Source organism: Ceratotherium simum, chromosome 16 (assembly GCF_057802395.1).
Source record: "Ceratotherium simum simum isolate JZ-2026a chromosome 16, ASM5780239v1, whole genome shotgun sequence".
Taxonomy (NCBI): domain Eukaryota; kingdom Metazoa; phylum Chordata; class Mammalia; order Perissodactyla; family Rhinocerotidae; genus Ceratotherium; species Ceratotherium simum.
This window is the reverse complement of record NC_141915.1, coordinates 55,826,747-55,847,298: the sequence shown is the minus strand read 5'-3', so window position 1 is coordinate 55,847,298 and position 20,552 is coordinate 55,826,747. Positions and strand designations below refer to the sequence as shown.

Sequence of the window (20,552 nt, the reverse complement as noted above, 5' to 3'; positions counted from 1 at the left end):
GGCCCCTCGCCAGGCCCTTCAGCTTCTTTGGGGAAGTACGTCTTAGCCCAAGGTATCAGGGGGCTTCTCTGCCTTTGGCTGGACAGAGCAGTGAAGGCCTGGGGACCAGGAGCTCAGGGCTTGGGGACAGGATGGCAGTGAGCTCCACCCTGTGCTGCTCAGGAACTGCTCCAGACCCTTTCTAGGGGATTTCCAGGAAATCAGCTAAGTGTGGGTTCTGGCATCAGATGGGTCACCCTATCCTCCCTTATTTGTTCCTTGCCAAGGCCTCAGAGGCCCTCCTTGGGGAATAATTCTCAGTCCCTGGTTTTGTGCTGAGGGCAGCAACCAGGTCTTACTCCTCTCTGCCCAGTCCCTAGCACACAGTATATGCCCAATAAATATTTGTTGAAGGAATTCTGCCCAGAGATTATTGCCACTCTTGCCCGAGGGCAGATGAGCTCAAAGTCCCCTATGCTGAATGTTCACTGATATCTTTTTTCCTTAAAAGAAATCTTTTTTAAGGATATGGGCCTATTAGAGGATGCACATTTCAAAGCCAGATGGCTGCTAGCACTGGAAGCATTCACCTACCCACCAGCCCCAACTCCTTCCTCTTCCACTCAATTAAGATAGGCGAGACAAGACCTGGTAAAATGTGTCCCAGCATTCCCCCTCCAGTGCACAAGCTGTGGCTGGTGGCCAAGCGCAGGACTGGGTGGGGAGCAGGAAGGCAATGGGGGTCAGACTTTTCAAACTGGAAGAGACTTGTGCTTATCCAGGCCAACCTCCTCCTTTCTGAAAGCCCAGAGATGGTGAACAATTTGCCCAAAGTCGTAGAGCAAATTGTGGCAGAGCCAAACATGAACTCAGGTCTATCCCAGCCCAGAGCCCTTTGCTTCACCTCTGCACTACCATCTTTGGCCATAAGGGGGCACTCATGACAGGGTCCTGGAGAAGATAGGACATCCCCAAGGATGCTTACTCATCCCAGTTGGAGCCGGGTCATGAAAATAAAATCATTTCTCCTGATAAGGTTTTCTTGTTGGAGCCTGGCTGAGCTTCAATCAACAAATAAGGTCCTGGGTGAGTGCAGCCCTTGCTGAGCTGGGAGAACTGAAGGGGGAGGGGGAAACTTACTCCAGGCCTGTTTTCCAGCTTCATTAGTTCACAGGGTTTATATAACCTGCTGCAGAAAACATTTTTGTGTGTAATTCAAACAAACTCTGTTTTTCTATTCCCTCTGTTGGTACCCTGCTGGGACAAGCCTGGGCTGATGACAGCCAGCCCCCAGGTGATGAGCTCAGGGAAGGGCACCAGCAAAAACAGTGTGTGTGTGTTGGCGGGGGTGGGGGTGGGGTGGGGGGGGTGGTTCTGACCTCCAGGCCACATGCATAGGCCAACAGGGAGCAGGGGTGGACTGACAGCTGTCCCAGCCAGCTACTTACCCGAGGGATGACACCTCTGACATAGGAGGGAGAAGAGAAGGGCAGGAGAGGGGAGTGGAAGGGCTTTTGTTGCAAAAAGCAGCTCCATTTTCACAGAGGTCCTTGGGCCCTGCCCAGCAATCCTGCCCCTCCCCTGGTCAGTCAAACGTCTAGCTTCCCCCCCACCCTGGCACTAATCTTCCCAGCCAAGATAAGAGGGTGGGGCAAAGGAGGGAGGGAGACCCTGAAGCAGACCTTGCTGAGTGTGCAGGGGACCTCTCAGACTTCACTGATTCTAGGACCCAATGCTCTCCTCCAGTTCTTTGCACAGACACCAGGACAGGCACTCTACCCAAAGATTTAATCTGTCCAAACCCTAGCCTGGCCCTCCACCACTGCAGGCCACAACTCCTTCTTTCACAAGGCCCTTCTTCCCAAGGTTCCAGTCAACGTGGGGCCCAGCAACCTGTTCTGGAGGCAGTTCTAAGGGCAAGGGCCAGGTCGCTTGGGAAGAGGGGGACAGAAGGGCCTCAGAGGATGGGTGAGTTCTTTGGAACTGTCTGGAGGCCGGAGAAGGACAAAGGGATCACATCAGAGGCATCCGGGCTGGACTAGGAGGTCCAGTGTGTTGAGCTGTAGCAGCAGCAGTGGGCAGCCAGCTGAGCTGACCTGGCCATGACAGACGGGAGCAGGGCTCAGCCCCACCTTCCTGGGCCCCAGGTACTCTGGTACCAAGGAAAAAACTCAGGAGGACCTGCTCCTGGATTCTGCTAGTTGCAAGGAACCCTGAGTCTTCGGAGGCCAGCCTCCAAGGTTCCAGCTCCTGGCTGAGTCCCAACGTGCAAAGCCTGGATCGCCTTTGGTTCAGACTTCCTGGGCAGCTCTCACCCAAGCTCCTGGCAAGGCAGCTGGACATCCCATTCCTGGGCTGAGGCAGTGGTCACTCACTGACCTCAGGGCTCAGATGCTGGTCACACATGTGATCCCAGGGCTCAGAGGCTGGTCACATACATGATTTCAGTGTACACCTGCTTCTTGGAACCATCTGTGCCTTCCACGGTGAGGGTCTGCTCCAGCGCAGCCTCCGTGATGGCTCCTTCCCCCTCGGCCTGCCTGCCCTGCCTCTCTTTCTTCCGCAGGGCACAGAAGCTACCACCCATGAAGAGGGCGGCTGAGATGAGGAAGAAGCTTGACATGTAGAAAACATAGCTGAAGTTGTTGTCAGAGATGTCCAGGAAGAACCCTGGGGGACAGACAGCAAGTTAGGCCACTGCCTGGGGCTACTAGGCCCCCCACCACTACACTGTGCTCTGCTAGAGCAGGGATTTTATTTTTGTCTCTGCTGTATCCCTAGTACTAGGAATTGTGGCTGGGACCTAGTAGGCTCTCAATAGATATTTGTTGAATGAAAGGAGAGGAAACACTAACCCTGCTCTGGCCCAGGCTGGAAGAGTTCTCGGGCTGGAAGAACACTGAAGGGCATGTCTCCCTCACCCTTGGTGGCAGGAAACCAAGGACACAAGGGCCAGTGGAGTCTGGGGTATCTGCTCAGCCACGCACTAGGCCCACCCCAACCTCCTCCTGCATAGCACTCACAGTGTGCCAGGCTCTCCAAGCTCTTTACTGTGTAACTTGCAATCCTCACAGCAAGCCTACCAGGTAGATTCTATGACCATCCCCACTTTGCTGATACGAAAACATAGGTACAAAGAGGAGGAGGAAGGACTCAGGTAAGTCTGGTACCAAAGACCCTTATTTGTAACTGTTCATACCCTGAGCACCAGTTGGGGGACAGGCAGTAGCCAGTCCCCTGGGGTGCTTGGGAAAATCAGAAATTCCAAGTCTACCTCTGGGATGCTGGATGGGGCCCAAATCTATCCAGACTGTTTCCCTTTGTCCCACCCCCATAGCCTGCCAGCCCAGGCCACACCCACGCACACCCAGCTGCCCTCCCTCCCAGGGCCTCACCAGCCAGTGGTGGGGCGATGAGGATGGAGATGCTCTCCAGGACAGTGAAGAGGCCCAGGGCCCTGGAGAACTGATCCATGGGGACAATGTCCATGAGGACCTGGAAGAGGAGGGCACCAATGCCACTCATGGACACGCTGTACACCAGGCAGTAGCCCACCAGCACCCGGAAGTCAGCCGACACTGTGCACACCAGGTTGGTGAGCCCGTTGAGCAGGGCTGCCAGGCTGAACAGGTACTTGCGGTGGCCAGCAAAGTCCCGCCGGCCTGCCATCAGCCCAGCCATGGGCCGTAGAAAGATGTTGCTAAAGCCGATGATGGAGATGAGCAGGGCTGCCCGGTGCTCGTCCACCCCATGCCGTATGGCGTATGGCACCAGGAAGATATGCGGCAGCCCGAAACCCACGATCATCCACATGACACCTAGCGTGTACACACGGTAGCCTGTGTTGTGGCGCAAGATGTCGAAGGCCAGGTGGCGCTGTATGGCCCGGCTACACGCTGCCGGGCAGACGGGCGCAGGTGTCTTGGAAGGTGGAGGGAGGCCTTTTCTGGTCTCAGGGGCCATGCTGGTGGCCACAGGCCTCATGATGGCCCCGGAGACACAGCAGTGGAGAAAGACCCCGCCGAAGACAAGGAAGGTGCCCCTCCAGCCCAGCTCCTCCAGGAGGTAGCGGGAGAGGAGTGGCCAGAGTGTGATGCCCAGCGAGACGCCCATCGAGGCCAGCGCGTTGGCCAGCGCCCGCCGGCGGGTAAAGTAGAAGCCCAGCACGGTGATGCTCGACTGGAAGCTGAAGCTCATGCCCAGGCCTGTGGTGGGAGAGGGGAGACCAGCTCGAGGGTATTCTGGGGCCTCGTACCCTCACCCAGACCTGGGGTCATGTCCCATGTCTGCCCTCCTTCCATTCTAGCCTAGACCCACTTCCATGTTCCTAGGGATTTAAGATGGACTCAGCCTGCCTCGCCACCTCCCTAGAAGCATCCCACCCCTCAGATCTGCCCTCCCCAGCCTGCCAGGGTTACACCCATTCCCCTTGGCACAGCACCTGAGTGATCTTTAAAACCTAAGGTGGCTGGGGCCGGCCTGGTGGCGCAAGCGGTTAAGTGTGCGCACTCTGCTGCGGCGGCCTGGGATTCACCGGTTTGGATCCTGGGCGCGCACCGACGCACCACTTGGCAAGCCATGCTGTGGTGGCGTCGCATATAAAGTGGAGGAAGATGGGCACGGATGTTAGCCCAGGGCCAGTCTTCCTCAGCAAAAAAAGAGGAGGATTGGCAGATGTTAGCACAGAGCTGATCTTCCTCACAAAAAAAAAAAAAAACCTAAGTTGGGTTAAGTCTCTCCCTTGCTCAATAACTTCCAAAGACTTCCCATCACACCTACAAAAAAAGCCAAAGTATTTACTATACCCTGGAAGGCTCTGCACGGTTGGGCCCCTGGCAACCTTTTGGGTGCCATCTCAGGCCACTCTCTCTCACTCACCATGATCAAGCCCCATCAGCTTCATTCTCTTCCTCTGGACACCAAGCTCTCTCTACCTTGGGGCATTTGCAGTTGCCATTCCCTCTGCCTGGAACATGCTTCCTGCAGACTTTCCTCTCCTGACTCAGCTCGGATGCCACCTCTCCACCCACTCTGTGCCTGCCCCCACGCACATGCTGCAGAGAAAGCTCACAACCACGCCGCGACCACCGGCTTCAGGTGCCCTCGGGCTGCTGGTGATGCCACTACGGTTCCCTCGACTATTTACTCTCCCGCCCTCCTAGATGACCACTGGGCCTTCTTCCTCTGTGCACCCCAGCACCTCCCCTCCTCACTCCCACTGACCGCCTGCCTTCCCGCCTGTGCTGGTAGACCATCCGTGCTCCCAGTCAAGGCCAACCTGCATGTTGTACTAAGACATATCTCTCCAGCAATTTCCCTCTGTCTTGTATCATCCATTTTTCTCCTCTTTACTAGATCATTCTCCTTCATTATTTCTCCCATTAAAACGAAAGAAAACAAAACCCTCTGTTGACCCCACAGCCTCTTCTGGGTACCAGCCTATTTCTCTGTTCCCCTTTCATCGAATTTCTTGGAAGTATTGTTTATCTCTGCTGCCCCCAATTTCTCTCCTCATGTTCTCTTTTGAACCCATTTCAATCAGACTTTCACCCTCACCTCTACTCCAGAATTGCTGTTATCAAGGTCACCGAACTCCACATTGTCAAATCCGAAGATTGAGTCTGGTCCCTGCTCTATCTGATCCATCAGTGGTTTAACAGTCGATCACTCCCTCCTCCTCGCCCGCTTTCTTCCCTCGCTTTCTCAAGGAACCCCACTCTCCTGGTTCTCCTTCTCCCTCTCTGTCACTTCTTCCTCCCCAGATCGCTAAACACTGGGGTGTCCTGGGGCTCAATCCTTAGGCCTCTTCAGCCGTCTACCTTGATTCGCTTAGTGACAGCGGGGCGATAGCTCATCTCAAGACTTGAATGTCAGCCATCTCTTGATTCTCCAGCTCAGGGCCTGTTCCCTGAACTCCAGACCAGGTATGTCCAGACCTGACCTTCCCATCTTCCCGCAAACCTGCTCCTCCCCTTGTTTCCCCATTGTAGTTAGTGGCTTAGGGCTAAAAACCTTGGTGTCACCCTTCTGGGCTTTTGGAACATTGGGTCATCCTTGACTCTTCTCTGTTCCTCACGTGCAATCCTGAACCTGACCACTTCTCCTCACCTCCATCATCCCACCCTGGTTTAAGACACAAACAACCACCTCACACCTGGGTTATGACCACACCCCTGCCTGTTCTGCTCCTAGCCTACCCCCCTACAGTGTATTCTCAACACTGAAGCCAGAGAGGCGCTTTAAAAATAGCGGTTGGATGACGTCACTCACCAGCTGCCCAAACCCCTCAAATGGCTTCCCATCTCACTACAAAACCTTTTAGGAACTGAACCCCCATCCGGCCTCCACCCCACCCCTGTGACCCCCATACGCACTGTTCCTTGAGCATTTCTGGGCCTTTGCACTTGCTGTTCCTGCTGCCTGAATGCTCTTCCCCAGAGAGGGGGCAGACTCCCTCACCTGTTAGTGCTCTGCCCAAATGGCACCTTCTCTGTGAGGCCTTCCTTGACCACCCTGTCAAAAGCAGCAACCTCCTCGACCCCACTTTACCTTCTGCACTGAGTGTTCCAGATAGTCTGCCTCTTTACTTGTTTCATCTCTGGCCCCCCCCCACCCGAGCCAGGATACTATCACATCAGCTGTCCTGTCTTCTCACAAGCTTGTCATGATCATAAATAATCCTTATTTATCTGTTCACTGTCCCTTTCCTTTGTGTGACTGTAAGCAGCCCCAGAAGATTGGGAGCTCTGCCTGCCCTGTTCACTTGTGCCTGGCACTTCTCAGTAGGCACCCGGTAGTTCTCGAAATGGAAGGACAGTCACCTGTGATGAATCCTGCTGTGAGGTAGAGCTGGCCGAGTGTGCGGCAGAAGGAGCTGGCCACCATGCCCAGGCACGCCAGCAGGCCCCCCAGCATCACCGTCACTCTGCAGCCAAAGCATCCCACCAGGATGCTGCACAGCGGTCCTGTGGGGAGGAGGCAGGGAGGGAAGGGATGAAGAGCCAGCCTGCAGGTGGCAGCTGAATAAGGAGGTCTGGAGGGAGGAGGAGAGTGGGGATGTGAGGGGGTTCCAGCGGGAACTAGCCAGATGGCTTAAAGGGCACAGGCCCTGGAGCCTACAGGCCTGGATTCTGATCCCCACCCTGCCACAGATTAGCTATGGGCCCGAGCAAGGCTGATCCCTCTCTGTGCCTCACTTTGCTCCCCTACAGCATGAGGGGTCAGACCAGCTGTGCGTGTAGTGCTGCTAATGTTCTTTTGGACCCCAACAAGGGTTCCCAGAGGCCCAGACTGAGGCCCCTCACTGCACTGACCTGAAGCTGCTTCCATCCAGGTAAAACAGAACTGGCTCATAACCTGGGTGAATGCCCCTCACTGGGGGTAAGTCTCAGTGGGCGAGGGTCCTGGGGCATCTAAATCATGGTGAGTATCTCCAGCCTCTGCTCCCCATCATCCTTAAGAAGACTGGCCACAGCCCTCCCACCACCCTCCAGCCTGCCTAGGGTGGGCAGCCTGGGGCCCTGGGCCACTCTGCACCCCTTGCACTTGCCCCTGGAGAAATCTGGTGGGGTACCTTCTCCCCTCCCCCATCACCTCCAGCCACCCCCAAAGTCTTGCACCCAGATGTCTGGCTCCTGGTGCAGAGGGGCCTGTCCTTTCCCACCCCACCCCCAGCCCTGTTTTCTCACCAGCCCAGACCTAGAGTAGAAATGAGCCAGTCCTGGCTGGCTGTTCCTCGACATCTTGCAGGGCCCCATTCACCAAGTGCCCTGCTTCCAAGTACACATAATGGAGTTTCTTCAGAGTTACTCTCCCAGAGGGCAGCCAAAGGGACAGAGTGTGTGTGTGCACATGGTGTGTGTGTGTGTGTTTGGGATGGAAACCAGATGTGTGGGTGTGAGCCAGTATGAGTAACAGCAGAGACATAGGAAGTGAGCAGCCCATTCTCAGAGATAACCAAGCAGAGGCAGCTCTAGAGGAAGAGGCGAGGCTTTGGGGTGGACAGGACCAGTGACCCACACATCTTCCCCACCCCTATACCTTGGCCTGACTTTGTTAAGGTGACACTGGGGAAAGCCGAGTTACTGAGTTGGGCGTGGGGCTGGGAGGTGGGCCAGCTTAGCTGAGATAGCTGGGGGGCGGGAGGGGGCGTTGGGGTGGGGCGCTGCTTCTGCCCTGAACTCACTTTGCAACCTGGGCAGCCTTGTACTTTGTGCTTGCTTGCTTTCCTCCTCTCTAAAAAGTGTGGGGGCAGGGTGTTTAGGATCAGCGATACCTTCAAGTTTAAAATTTCTACATACTCTGAATGAGCATGGGCTGAAGGTGTGTGTGTGAGAGAGAGAGACAGACAGGAGTCCTAGGCTGACTGAGATGCTGGCATGCCTGCTAGGGAGCGGTAAGTCTCAAGCTGGCTGGGGAGTGGGGGTCCCTACTGCATGCCAGGTTCACAGCTCCTGGCCCAGACCCCATTTTGGCTGCATGGAAGGAACTATCTGAGATTCCCACTTCTGCCCCAACCTTGCAGGCAAAAATGTCATGCAGTCTGGGCCAGGCCTGGCCTTTGCCCTGGCCCTGAGTCTACACCCCGGGCAGCAGGTTCAGGAGTCATCCCAGCAAGGGTGGCATCTATTCCAGTCTGACCTCTCTTCCAATTCGAAGGAAGGACCTGAAATAACAAGCAAGCTGCTGGTGCCAGGTGGAGGGAGTGGCAGGAGGTAGGCAAGGAGATGGGGTCAGTGTGTGAGCAAACACACGCAGGGAGAGAGCCCTGTGGGCCGTGAGATCCGGCTCCAGCTGGCCAGGCCCCCTTGAGGTCACTGTCTGTGGAGTCTCCCTGGAGAGCTCCCAGGAGCAGAGCAGGCCCCAGAGCCCAAGGCTGTCATGAAGAACCCCCCTGGGTAGCCCCTGCCCTTCCCCCTTCACTGGGGTCAGGGTGAGGCGTCACATTCCTAGAGGAGCTAACCAGGAAATGGGGGGCCTGTGTTCCTTCCATCTCCCCAGCCCTTGCAACCTCCCTCTCTGCTTCTTGGTGAGAGATGGGGCTCTTGCCCCTGCCCCCACCTTGCTCCTAATATCTTCCTCGAGCCCCCTTTCTTGTCCTGAAGCACCTGATGAGGATCTCCAAAATACTAATAATTCACAGCTGCTTACATTTCCCTAGCTCTCAGCACTTGCCAGGGTCTCATGTGATCTTCTCTACCATCCCAAGTGGGAGGTGGGCAGCATGATGGGTGCTACCCCCATATTGCAGAGGAAAAGCTAAGGTTCAGAGAGATCACCCAGCTGGACCCCAAGCTGCTCCTCCTCCAGTCTGTGCTGTGCTGGATTGATTCTCCGGCGGCCACTAGAGGACTGGCTTGGCATCTTAGGCACCTCTCCACCCTCTCCCCCTCCCCAGCCAAGCCCAGCCCAGCCCAGTAAGATTCAGTCATGGAGGGTAGCCTTGCTGAAATCAAGTGAAATCTTAGGAATTCACCCCACTAGGCAAAGCCTGTGGCCTCAAGAGAGAGAGACCCAGGAGGCCAGGGAGGTGGAGGCTTCCTCCCCCACCCCAGCCTCTTTCTCATCCCTCCCTCGGCAACTCCAAGCTGCTCACCCCCAGCGTGGAGCATGGCTGTCTGGATGGAGGGGAACCAGGAGGTCTCGCTGTTGCTGGCCTGAAAGTCACGCTGCAGGTCGGTGAAGAAGATGCCGATGCATGTGGGGAAGCCCAGGGTGAGGCCGTGGGTCACCAGGGAAGCCAGCAGTACCACCCAGGCCCAGCAGCCCTCCGGGCGCTCCAGGGCCTGGGACATCCTCTGTACCGAATGCTGCTGCCACGGCCTCACCGCCACTGCTATCACTGCCTGGGCTGCCTGGGGAGGGGACAGAATGGAGCTGCCAGCCCTCACCCCGCCCACTTACCACCTTCCCTGGGCAGCTGAAACTGTCCCTTCCTCTCGCCCCACACCAGGTATCACAGAGGGGCACCGCCCCCTGGGAGGTGGCCAGAGGACCCACGCGTTGGCCTTGGCATCTCCTTTCACCCACTTCCCAGAGCCAGCCTGTCAGGAGAGGCAGGAGAGACAGGAGGGGCAGGCAGGTGAGCCATCAGTGGAACAGGCAGGGGGGTGGAATTCTTTCTAGTCATTACATCAGTTGGTGGTCAGCAGGTGGGACTTCCCAGCCCAGCCTTGGGCCCTGCACACAGCCCTCAATAATTGCTTGTAGAAATCTTTAGAGCCAGTGTAGTCCCAATGGCCCCACAGGCACACACTGAGACATTTTCAAACATTCTTAACCAGGCTTCCTGCAAACAAACACAGACTTTCGCAACGCCACGTTTACAGCAAGGTTCACTCTCGGTGCTGTTGTGAAGGTCAAAGTGAGCAAGCCAGTGCTGGGTGCAGCCAAGGAGTGTACACAGAACAGCTTCACAAGAGCACCCAACAAGCAGCTCTCAAGGAGAAGGCCCAGGTCTCATCTGAAGGCCCTCTGAAATGCTCCTTTCTCAAGGAGCTCATGACCAAGAGTCAAGTTCCACAATCATACTGAACAAGGATATCCCACCTGCAAGGGCTTCTCTGAGCACCCCCACCACACACGTACAACACATGCACACACAGATACATACACAGTCACACACGGATGTATACCAAGATACACACACAGACACACTTACATAGAGACACACCGACACATACCACACAGCAGCACTCTTACATAGGCACACACACACTGAGAGAAGTCCAGAGACAGACATACACAGTCACACAGACATACACAGACACATATACACAGACACACGCAGACAAGCCCAGAGACATACAAACAAATGCACACAGACACATGCTACAGAGACATACACACACAAACACAAGGTCACATACTCTGCACACACACACACCCTCACATCTCTGGTTCAGTCCTATCTCAGTTCCTCGCCACCACCCAGGCCCCTCACCCTCACCCCAGAAGCTGCCATAACCAGGCCTCAAAGCCCCAAAGCCCCCTCCCCAAGTGCTGAGCCCTTTTCCAGTCCCCTCCATCCTGGCTGTCCTCCTGCTCCGGTCCCGCACCGCCCTCAGACCTCACCCACACTCAGGCCTTCAAGATGCAGCAGGCAGTGGGAGCAGCCTTCGCCTCAGTGAAGCCAAGGATCCCATGAGCCACTGTTCCCACAGCCTCCCTCCTTTTAGCCCTAGGTCCTGGGAAGATCCATAAAAACTCAGGAAACTATCAGAAATATGAAACCCCCTCTTCTTGCCAAGCCCAGCACCCCACACCTTCCCCCCAGGCCCAGGAGCTTGAAAACAGCACCGAAGCTGGAGCCACCCTAAATTGCCTGCTTCACATGCTCCAATCCCTCCTCTGGGCACAAAGCCTCCTCCCTCCCCAGAGAACCCCCAGGAGCCCTGCCAAGGTGAGCGTCCCATTCATCTCAGCCTCAGGGTGTGTGTGTGAGTGTGTGTGTGACCTTGAGCCCCAAGTGCAGGCTGGTGCACCTCCTGCCCTCCTGACTCCTGCACGTGACACTGGCCCCAGAGATACCCCAGCCCCATCCTCCTGGCCAAGCTCCAGGCTCGGGGCAAACCTCAGATACGGGCTCCTCCAGCAAACTGGCTCTTGCCTCTGCCAGGATTTCTGTTCCCTCAGCAAATGGAAAGGCCACCGGTGCCACCTGATCCTCTCTGTGCTGACCTGAATGTCAAGTCTCTGCACCCATCTCCATTGCTCTCCCCTCCTCCCCAACACTTCCCAGACGCGCAGCCTTCCTGGACCTGCCTCTTTCCCCTCTTCCTCCCAGAAGGGCCACCAGCCTTCCTCTGCTGCCCTCCTCCTGCCCTTCCCTTCACTGCCCCCCCTCACCCCTGACACTCCCAAGCCCTGGGACTCTCTTTCCCTTCAGAGCAGCACGCTGTCACTGACCCAGAGGTGGCAGGGAGGAGGGGAGATCAGAGAGGAGACACGTGGGGGGGCCTGGAGTCTGGACCCCAGCCCAGCTCCCCCCTCCCCCACACTCCCCGGCTCTGGTCCCTTGTTCATCCTTATCCTGCCCCTCTATGGAGAGGTCTCTTTAATGCCCTTCTCAGCAGCCACTTCTCTGGGCAGCCCCTTGGGGATTTTGTCCAGGATTCTGACTTTCACTGTGCACCCACCTTCCCTCTGAACTTTCCAGTGGGGCTGGCTCTTCATAGCTTCTCCTCTCTCCAGGCCTCCCAGGACAATCAGAGCCCAGGAAACCCTAAGCACCTTTGCTCTCTCTTTGCAAGCTTGGAGCCCTGCCGCCCAGGTCTGAGAATCCCTGGCCTCCCTCTGGACTCTCCCCTGCAGACTCGGCCTTCCATGAGGGGGCCGTCTCCACCCATACCCCCAGCAACTCCCAGGTCACACCCGTAGCTTTTATGTCTAGTTGGTCCTCCACCCCCTCCCCCAGCAAGCTGGTCCCTCCTTAGGAACTTGGCTGCTGAGGTCCGAAATCCTTAGCCAGAGAGAAGTCTGGTTGGTCCTTCAAGATTCAGCCCTGGCAGCACTCCTAGGAAGCTACCCTGACCCCCACCCCAGGCTGGGGTAGGCCCCCTTCCTGTGTTTCTCTCCTTAATAGTAGTTTTCACATCAAACTGGAGTGGATCATTCCCTTGTTTGTCATTGTTGCCCCCATCCCTCCTCCCCTCTTCTACACTATGAGCAGGGACCTGTTTACATACCCTACCCAACCTCCAGCCAAGCACAAAATGAATATAACCCACCTGTGTTCCCCAGGGGGCAGGCAAGCCCAGGACCAAGGGCGACCCGGCTTCCTGGCAGGCAGGTCCATTCCAGAGACTCAGCGGGGCAGAAAGAGATGGGGCTGGGGACTCTGGCTCCACCTCTGTCCCAGCAGGGAAGTGGTCTTTCCTTTATACTGGGAACCATGAGTCATGATCACTGCCTGGCACGTGGTTGGGGCAAGGAGGGAGATCTGGCTGGAGACACTTCACTCACTTCCTGGGACTGGAGGTGAGCAGCTTTCCACAGGAAGTGCCGACCCCAGCTCTCAGGGCCGCGCAGCCTAGAATGAGACCATCTTCCAGCCCGAATGGCATGAAGCTGGGTTTGTGGGCAGGGCACAAGTTCAGATGACATTTCTCGTCCTCCCTTCACACAGCCCCCAGTCTGTTTTTAGGGCTTCCCATCTAATGATAGAGCCCTTGCTAGGGCCTCAGAATCCTTTTCTTGCCCCTCTGAGTTTGCAGGTATGGTCACAAGGGTGAGCCGATGCTCTCATGCAGGGGTTGGGGTCAGGGGGTTGGTGTCCAGAGTGGAGGAGCCGCCTCCTCTCCCATGGTGGGGGAACCAGTGAGAGGAAAAGGAGGAACCACCAACCCCAGGGCAGGGAAAGAATGGGCAGCCTCAGGCAGGCTCTGGAGACCTCCCTCCCTCCCCAGACCCCATATCAGGCAAGATTCCCCACCTGGAGCCCAGGACACTGTGGGTAGCAGTAGGCCTGAGCAGCAAGAGCTGGCTTGGGCTTCGGGCTGAGAAGCCCTCAACCCCTGCACATGGCAGGGGCCCCAGAAGGAAGGAAGTGGTTCCAGAGGTCGGTGAGCTGGGGCAAGTCACCATCCTCCCTTCTCTGCCCCCAAATGTGCCCCCACATTCCCTGCGCAGGCCGGCAGACCACAGCCTGGAAAGGGGATGGGACTGGCAACAGGGACTTCACAACCTCTTCTCAGCCTGGCCCCGTCCCTGCCGTCCTGGATCTGGTTTCTAGTAGGCTTTCCCACCCTCCCCAGGACGGATCTCCTCTGGGTGGGGCTCCCAGACGGCGCCGGCGTGGAGATTTCAGGTTGGGTGGTGCCCCTGCCTCCCCAACCCCCCAGGCCGTGGAGCGCAGGGAGTCGCTCTGGAGAGCCCCCCTCAGAGGTGGGGGTCCCCAATCATCCTAGGCCGGGGCAGCCCAGGAATGGGACAAGAAGACTTTTCTGGATCCTCACCCCCACAGGCGGGAAGGGGCCCGGGAGGCCCACGGCTGGCCGGGCCTGCGACGGCGCTGACGGGGATCCCGGCGGGAGGACACCTTGGGGACAGTGGGGGGCCCGGGGAGGCCGCTCACCGGCTCGCACGGGCCCGGCGGAGGGGCGGCTCCACTCCGGCCGAGCGCAGCTTCCTGCGACCCGGGCCGCCCGCGGCGGAGGCGGCAGGACGCCGGGGCGGGCAGCAGCGGGGACCGCGCGGAGAGCCGCGCCCCGGGAAGGGAGGGCCGAAGGCGCTGGTGGGCGGGACCACCCCGGAGTCGCCGGGAAGTGGGGGAAGGAGGCCTCGCCCGGAGGTGGGAGGGCAGGACAAGGCGGGGCCAGGGCCAGCACCCCTCTCCTCAGCCTGGCCTCCTCCTCCGGCGGCCTGGACCACCCAGCGGCCGGCTCAGAGGGTTCATTTGCATGTCGTTAGCGTGTAATTTGCATATCCCGCCAGCTCGCTTTCCGGCTTCTCGATTTTCCCGCTCCGGGTTGTTGGGCCCCCAGAAGTGGGAGAAGGAAAGCGTGTGATTAAGAGACTCCACCTCCCAGCGGGAGATCAAAGGATCTGAGTAGATATTTCTCCAAAGATATACAAATGGCCAACAAGCACAGGAAAAGATGCTCAACGTCATTAATTCACTGGGGAAATGCAAATCAAACCCACAATGAGACACCACTTCCCACCCACTAGGATGGATTACCTTCTGGGTGAATTACCTAGGAGATACTTGTGTCAAGTTGTAAGGCACGTCTTAGACACAAGGCATCGCTGTGCCTGTGGTTCATTTTCTTGCCGACAGTTCCAGTGCTGGGGTTGGCTCTGACATGGAGGGATATTCAGCTTGGCCTGAGGTTCCCTGGATACAAACTTTGGGAGGAGGGGATGAGATCTATTTAATTTATAGATGGTCATGGTCCTATAGGGATAGTCCCAGACCTTGGGAGGTCTCGTATGGAGGACAGAGGGGATCACATTCAGGGGTCTACACCATTTCGTCTCCCCTTATTTCAGCCTGGCCCAGTACTGTGAGGGGCAGTACCTGCCCCAGGTACTCAGAACAGGCTGAATGCAGCCCTCCACCCCATCCCTGGGTTCTCTGGCAGGACCAGGGACTCACTATGCAGGGACTTCCTGGAGGCTCTTACTCTCTAAGAAAAAATCAAACAAGGAGGTTTCCCAGGATGCCACTGCCCTCTGGGGAGCCCTGCCCTAACCTTCGACCTCTACTTCATCAAGATGAAATTGATAGAGCTGTGGGGACACCCCCTCCACCACCCTGGACTCTGGATGCCTCTCCAGAATGAGGCTCCCACCTGGCTGGGGTATGGTCACTGTGGCTGCTGTGCTCAGAACCAGAGTCTGTGGCTCCCACAGGCAGTCCCCACAGCCTTCCGCAACCTTCCTGTGTGACTGTGTCCCCTAAGTGCAGGTCTGAGCTCACAGCCTAGTCACCAGGCGCAGTTCTGTTGGGGCCTATGGCAGCTGTCAATGGGAGGGGGGCAGGGACCCTCATTTGGAAGGGTTGTCATCCTACAAATAAGGGAATCGAGACATCTGCTCAAAGAGAGAGGGAGGCACCTGCTCAAAATCATAAATCTGTAGGAATTAATAGTAAGTAATTAGTAATTAACAGCACAATTGCCGTACATCAGTAATAATAACCACCACCACCACATTCTATTGCTGGTCGGCTGAACCCCTGAGATCTTTGCATGGTCATGGCTGTTCCCTTTCCCTGAAACACTCTGTCCTGATGATTCTTGTCTTTACTTGGTTGGCCCCTGATTGGCCTTCGGGTGTCAGCTTAGAAGCCCCTTCCTCCAGGAAGGCCTCCCAGACCTCCCAAGTTGAGGCATTAATCCTACTGAGTGGTGTGTGTCTCTCCTACTAAGCTCCCTGAGGCTTAGGAACTTTCTTGCCCTGTTGATCAGTGCTTTGAACTGATCAAAGGTGCTTAGAAATAGATGTTAGCTCAGAGCCAGTCTTCCTCAGCAAAAAGAGGAAGATTGGCATGGCTGTTAGCTCAGGGCTGATCTTCCTCACCAAAAAAAAAAAAAAGTGCTTAGAACAGTGAGTAGCATGGGATAATAACAGCAATAATAATAAGGATCAACAGGTATGGAGCATGGTTCTAAGTGCTGTCCAGGTACTGACTCACTGGCTGAATGAAGGAATGGAGTACTGTCCATCCAAGTCACTCCCCAGTTCCGGGATCTTAACACCCCAGACCCAGGGCCTGGGGTCGTTTCAAAAATATTTTAATTACTTGAAAGCTCCAGGATGGGCTCCTGGTCTTTCGTCCCTTCTCCCCAGGTCTGGCCTCTGCTGTGACCTTGTGGTGTCCCTGGCATGGCCAGAGGTGCCCTCTGCTGGGACCATGGGGACACTCTGTCTGTCGTGTCTCTCCTGGATGTGGCTGGTCCCTCTGCATCTTCTTGTTCGCAGTCCCTCTCCTGCTCCAGTTCCAGGGCAGCTGCTCTGTCCTTTCTCCACTTCGCCCCCTTGGCCTGTTTTCTCTACTCCGCCCAGGGCATGTGGCTCCAGAAGTCCTAGCCGTACCACCTAGCTGGCTATTTCCCCGAAGGCCCCCTGACCTCAGATCTGACAGGCGCAGTCTGTCCCAGGGCTGGCCATAGATGCTGGCTGTGATGTTGGGGCACCCATTGCCCCCCACCCCAGCTCCACTCCAGCCTCCAACTCCTGGGGAGTGGAGACGCCCTGATCTCTCTCACTCAGGGAGATTGCCTAATGCTGGGGCCAGGCTGGGGAGCAGGACAAGAGAAACCACAGGGTGACTGCATAGCCCCTGACTTGGTGTTGCCCCTGTGCTGAGCTCTGATTTCAGGCGTGTGGGAAGGGGCGATGGTCGTAACAGGCAGGCAGGCACTCCCAGAACTACAGCCTGGGCACAGCGCTTGCTGTGAAAGTCCACTCTGCCCCTCTTAGCCCAGGAAGGTGCTGTTGGAGGGGGGCTCCCATGGCTTTGGGGCACTGCTTCATCCTGAGGCTCCCCTGTCTTCTCCTGCTTCCCCCTTCTTGCATCTCTTACCCAGACTCTCTCCTCCAGCCTGCCCCCTCTCTCTGGAGCTCCAGGCCCATCTCCTAGTGATTTTCTCACTGTCACCCCAACTTCCTGTCCCCGCACCACGCTCACCGTCTTCCTCTTTAGCCCAGGCCCCACTTCCGTTCTCTGTCAGGGGCCTTCTTCTTCATAAACAGCTAACTGTCAGTTCTGTCTTTTTCCTTTGCGATCTTGCTCATATGTCTTCTCTCTTCCTGATGCTGGGGCCACTTCAGGCCCACATGGCCCAGACACTGAGCCTTGATAGGATCTCTCTACTCAGCCTCCCTGCCTGAATCACCAGACTCATCGTCCACAAGCACCCACTTTTCAGGGGCTGCACTGGAAAGCGCCCTACCCACTTTGAGTTCATGGACCACTCTGCCCACACATTGGCAGAGCTCTGGTCTGCACACCCATTTCCCAATACTCCCAGCCCACAAATGACAGCTCATATGTGGGATTCACCTCCTTACCCTCTGCCACCACATGTGCATTCCTGCCCTTCCCTCCTCCCATGTGCCCTCACTTCACTTCCCGAGCCTTCTCTCTCACCTCCACTCCGCATGGATCATGCAATCGGATCATGCCACTCCCCTGAGGGCCTCCATCCATTGTGCCCAGAGCACTCCAGAATCAAGTTCAGATTTCTCCTGGCCCCTAGTCTCCTGCTGCTCTCCTCCCTTCCTTTGCCCCAGCCCTGACTTGCTTTTGGTCACCTCCTCCCTTTTACACAGATGCTACCCCACTATCCTGGGTAACCCCCAGTGTTTGTGAGACAAAGGCCAAGTGCCCCCTCCTCTTCCCTAGTGGCCCCTGATGTCACAATTCCCAGAGCCAGGAGCACCCCGGGGGGTTATCTGCTTTGTGTCTCCAGCACCTGGCAGAGCATCCAACATTCAACAGGTGCTGTCTTGGTTTCCTGGGGCTGCCATAACCAAGGACCACAACCCGGGGACTTTCAACAACAGAAATTTATTCTTTCACAGTTCTGGAGGCCAGCAGTCCGAGATCAAGGTGCTGGCAGAGTTGGTTTCTTCTGGAGGCTCTGAGGGAGAATCTGTTCCTTGCCTCCCCCTAGCTTCTGGTGATGAGCGGTGATCCTTGGCTTGCACAGACGCATCACTGCAGTCTCTGCCTCCGTCTTCTCTCTGTGTCTGTGTATCTCCATGTCTCTGTTTTCTCTTCTTATAAGGACATCCGTCGTTGGATTAGGGTCCACCCTACTCCAGTATGACCTCATCTTGACTAATTACATCTGTAAAGACCCTATTTCCAAATAAGGTCACGTTCTGAGGTTCTGAGTGGACTTGAATTGGGGGGGACACTATTCAACCCAGTACAAGTGCCTATAGTGCACTCATGGCCTGATGGAGCCACCTGTCCTCAGAGTGCAGCCCAAGACTCACCTCCTCTGAGGGATCTTCCCCAGTGCTCCTGGCCTGTCCCCTTCCCACTTAGTCTCCTTCTTGCTTTAGGAACAGCGGGGTTTGGGGCATTTCCTGCTAAATCTAAAACTTCTGCTGGGCACAAGTCTACCCAGAGGAGTTCTGAATCATGCCGCTAGGCTGTTGTGTAAGATTGGCATTTAAACAAGCTCAGGTCTCTCCTAAAATGAAACAAAAACAAAAATCTACCCTCCTTCCACTCATATCCACCTCCAGCTCCTGCCCCGGCCCCCTCTACAGCCAGACTTGGTGTGACAGGCGCCTCCTCTCACTGGGTCCATTTCCACACCTCCCCTCCTCCCTCCGCCCTCTGTAGGCAAACTTTTGCCCCTTCTGGTCATGTTACCACATCCAATGAACATATTTAGTCCTCATCTGCCTAAAGCGTCTGACCCCGTTGACGCCTCCCTCCTTGAAATTCGCTCTTCCCTTGGCTTGCAGGGCCTCTTTCTCCCCTGGGTTTCCTCCCACTTCTCCGGCCATTCTTGTTTACCCTCGACCTTTGAATAGGAGAGCTCCACAGGCTCTGACCTTCACCCTCTTCTCTTCCCACTCTACACTCGTGGCTCCAACCACCACCTGTATACTGACGACCCCACAGTTTATACGTCTAGCCCAGATATCCAACCTGGCGCCTTCCCTTGTGTGCCTCAAAGTCCCCCAAGCCCAACATCAGCGGGAACTTGCCATCAATGCCATCCTGCTCCCCCACCCCCGCTAAACCTGGTCTTTCTTCAGTGTTTCCTGTTTCAGTAAATGGCAGCGCCAGCATCCACTTAGGTGCCTGAGTCAAATCCCGTGAGTTTTCTTGACCTTCTACCTCTCTTATGCCCCATATCCAACCCATAACCAAGTCCTGCCCACTTTACCTCCTACTATTTCTTCAGTCTGACCATGTACTATCATCTCTACCACCACTCCCTCCCAGACCAGCCACAGCCACTGTTGTCCAGCTCAGACCTCAAATCCCTGTTCATCAGCTGGACTGATGTTTCTGAAATGTAAGTCTGGTCTTGCCCTGCTGCTCACCCTGCTTAAAACTCTGCAGTGGCTTTCCGGGACTTGCAAGATGAAGACAAGCCCCTGGTGTGGCCTCAAAGCCTGGCCCTTGCCCACCCTTCCAGTCCCAAATCGCGCTCCCTCACTCACCACCCTCCAGCCACGCGCCCTCTCTGCTTGCTGCGCCTGCCTAGCTGCGGAGTCTTTACCCCTGTTGTCCTCCTGGCTTGGAGCACCCTCCTGACTCTCTTTGCCTGGATAACTCCTGTCATTTCAGATCACAGCTCAAGCATCACTTCCTCCAGGAAGCCTTCCCTGGTTTCCCTGGCGAGGCTGGTTCCCCCAGTTATTCCTCCTCCTAGCACATCTACCTCTCATCTCGGCCCTTTCCACAATTGTGCGTTTATATTGATTTAAATCAGGAGTTGCGCGCTTTTTCTGAAAAGGGCCAAATGGTAGATAATTTAGGCTTTGCAAGCCAGACAGTCTCTGGTGCAACTCCTCAACTCTGCCATTGTGGGCAAAAGCAGCCACAGACAACCCGTAAACAAACGAGCATGGCTGTGTCCCAATAAAGCTTTATTTATGGACACTGAAATTTGATGTCGTATATTTTCACGTATCACGAAATATTATTCTTTTGATTTTCTTCCCCATTGAAAAATGTAAAAACCTTTATTAGCTTGCAAGCTGTACAAAAAAGGTGATGGGCCATAGTTTACTGACTTCTGATTTAAACAATTCTGTGATGAATCTCTCTTTCTTGCCATCACTAGGTCATAAGCTTCATGAGGGCAGGGCTGAGTCTTTCTTAGTGCACCATTGTGTCCCTACTGCCTGACCTATGGGAAGAATATTCTTCCCTCTTTTTCTGCCACCCCAGCTCAATGAATGTTTGTTGAATGAGTAAAAATAGCTAGGTACATAGGTTAACTCGCTAAATCCTCTATGTGGTGGGTACTATTATTAATTTGCTCTTTTCAGATGAGGAACCTAAGGCACAGAGAGGTTAAGTAATTTGTCCAACGTCACACAGTTATAAGTGGCAGGGCCAGGGTTTGAACCCAGGCAGTCTGGCTTTGGTG

The 20,552-nt window shown here is 55.8% G+C and overlaps 1 protein-coding gene across 7 annotated transcripts; it reads right to left on the bottom strand.

Annotated features, from left to right (window-relative positions):
• Positions 1-1,753: 1,753 nt before the first annotated feature.
• On the bottom strand, positions 1,754-14,182 carry SLC16A5 (solute carrier family 16 member 5). Of its 7 annotated transcripts, none has more exons than XM_087441571.1 (7): positions 13,935-14,182; positions 12,708-12,862; positions 9,575-9,833; positions 6,801-6,944; positions 4,421-4,621; positions 3,375-4,184; positions 1,754-2,649 (listed from the first exon to the last, which is right to left on the bottom strand). In XM_087441571.1, the coding sequence occupies exons 3-7, from the start codon at positions 9,771-9,773 to the stop codon at positions 2,399-2,401; spliced, it is 1,605 nt and encodes a 534-aa protein (XP_087297697.1). In that variant the 5' UTR covers positions 9,774-9,833; positions 12,708-12,862; positions 13,935-14,182; the 3' UTR covers positions 1,754-2,398. The 7 variants fall into 7 exon arrangements, with proteins under 7 accessions (XP_087297697.1, XP_087297701.1, XP_087297698.1 ...); XM_087441575.1 differs by having other exon boundaries at positions 9,575-9,647; XM_087441572.1 differs by having other exon boundaries at positions 14,054-14,182.
• Positions 14,183-20,552: the final 6,370 nt, after the last annotated feature.

Coding starts and splice junctions, on each gene's coding strand:
- SLC16A5 (XM_087441571.1), bottom strand. CDS start 9,773: ATGTCCCAGGCCCTGGAGCGCCCGGAGGGCTGCTGGGCCTGGGTGGTA. Junction 6,945..9,574: donor AGCCATGCTCCACGCTGGGG/GTGAGCAGCTTG, acceptor TCCTCCCCACAG/GACCGCTGTGCAGCATCCTG. Junction 2,650..3,374: donor CATCGCCCCACCACTGGCTG/GTGAGGCCCTGG, acceptor TCTGTCCCCCAG/GGTTCTTCCTGGACATCTCT.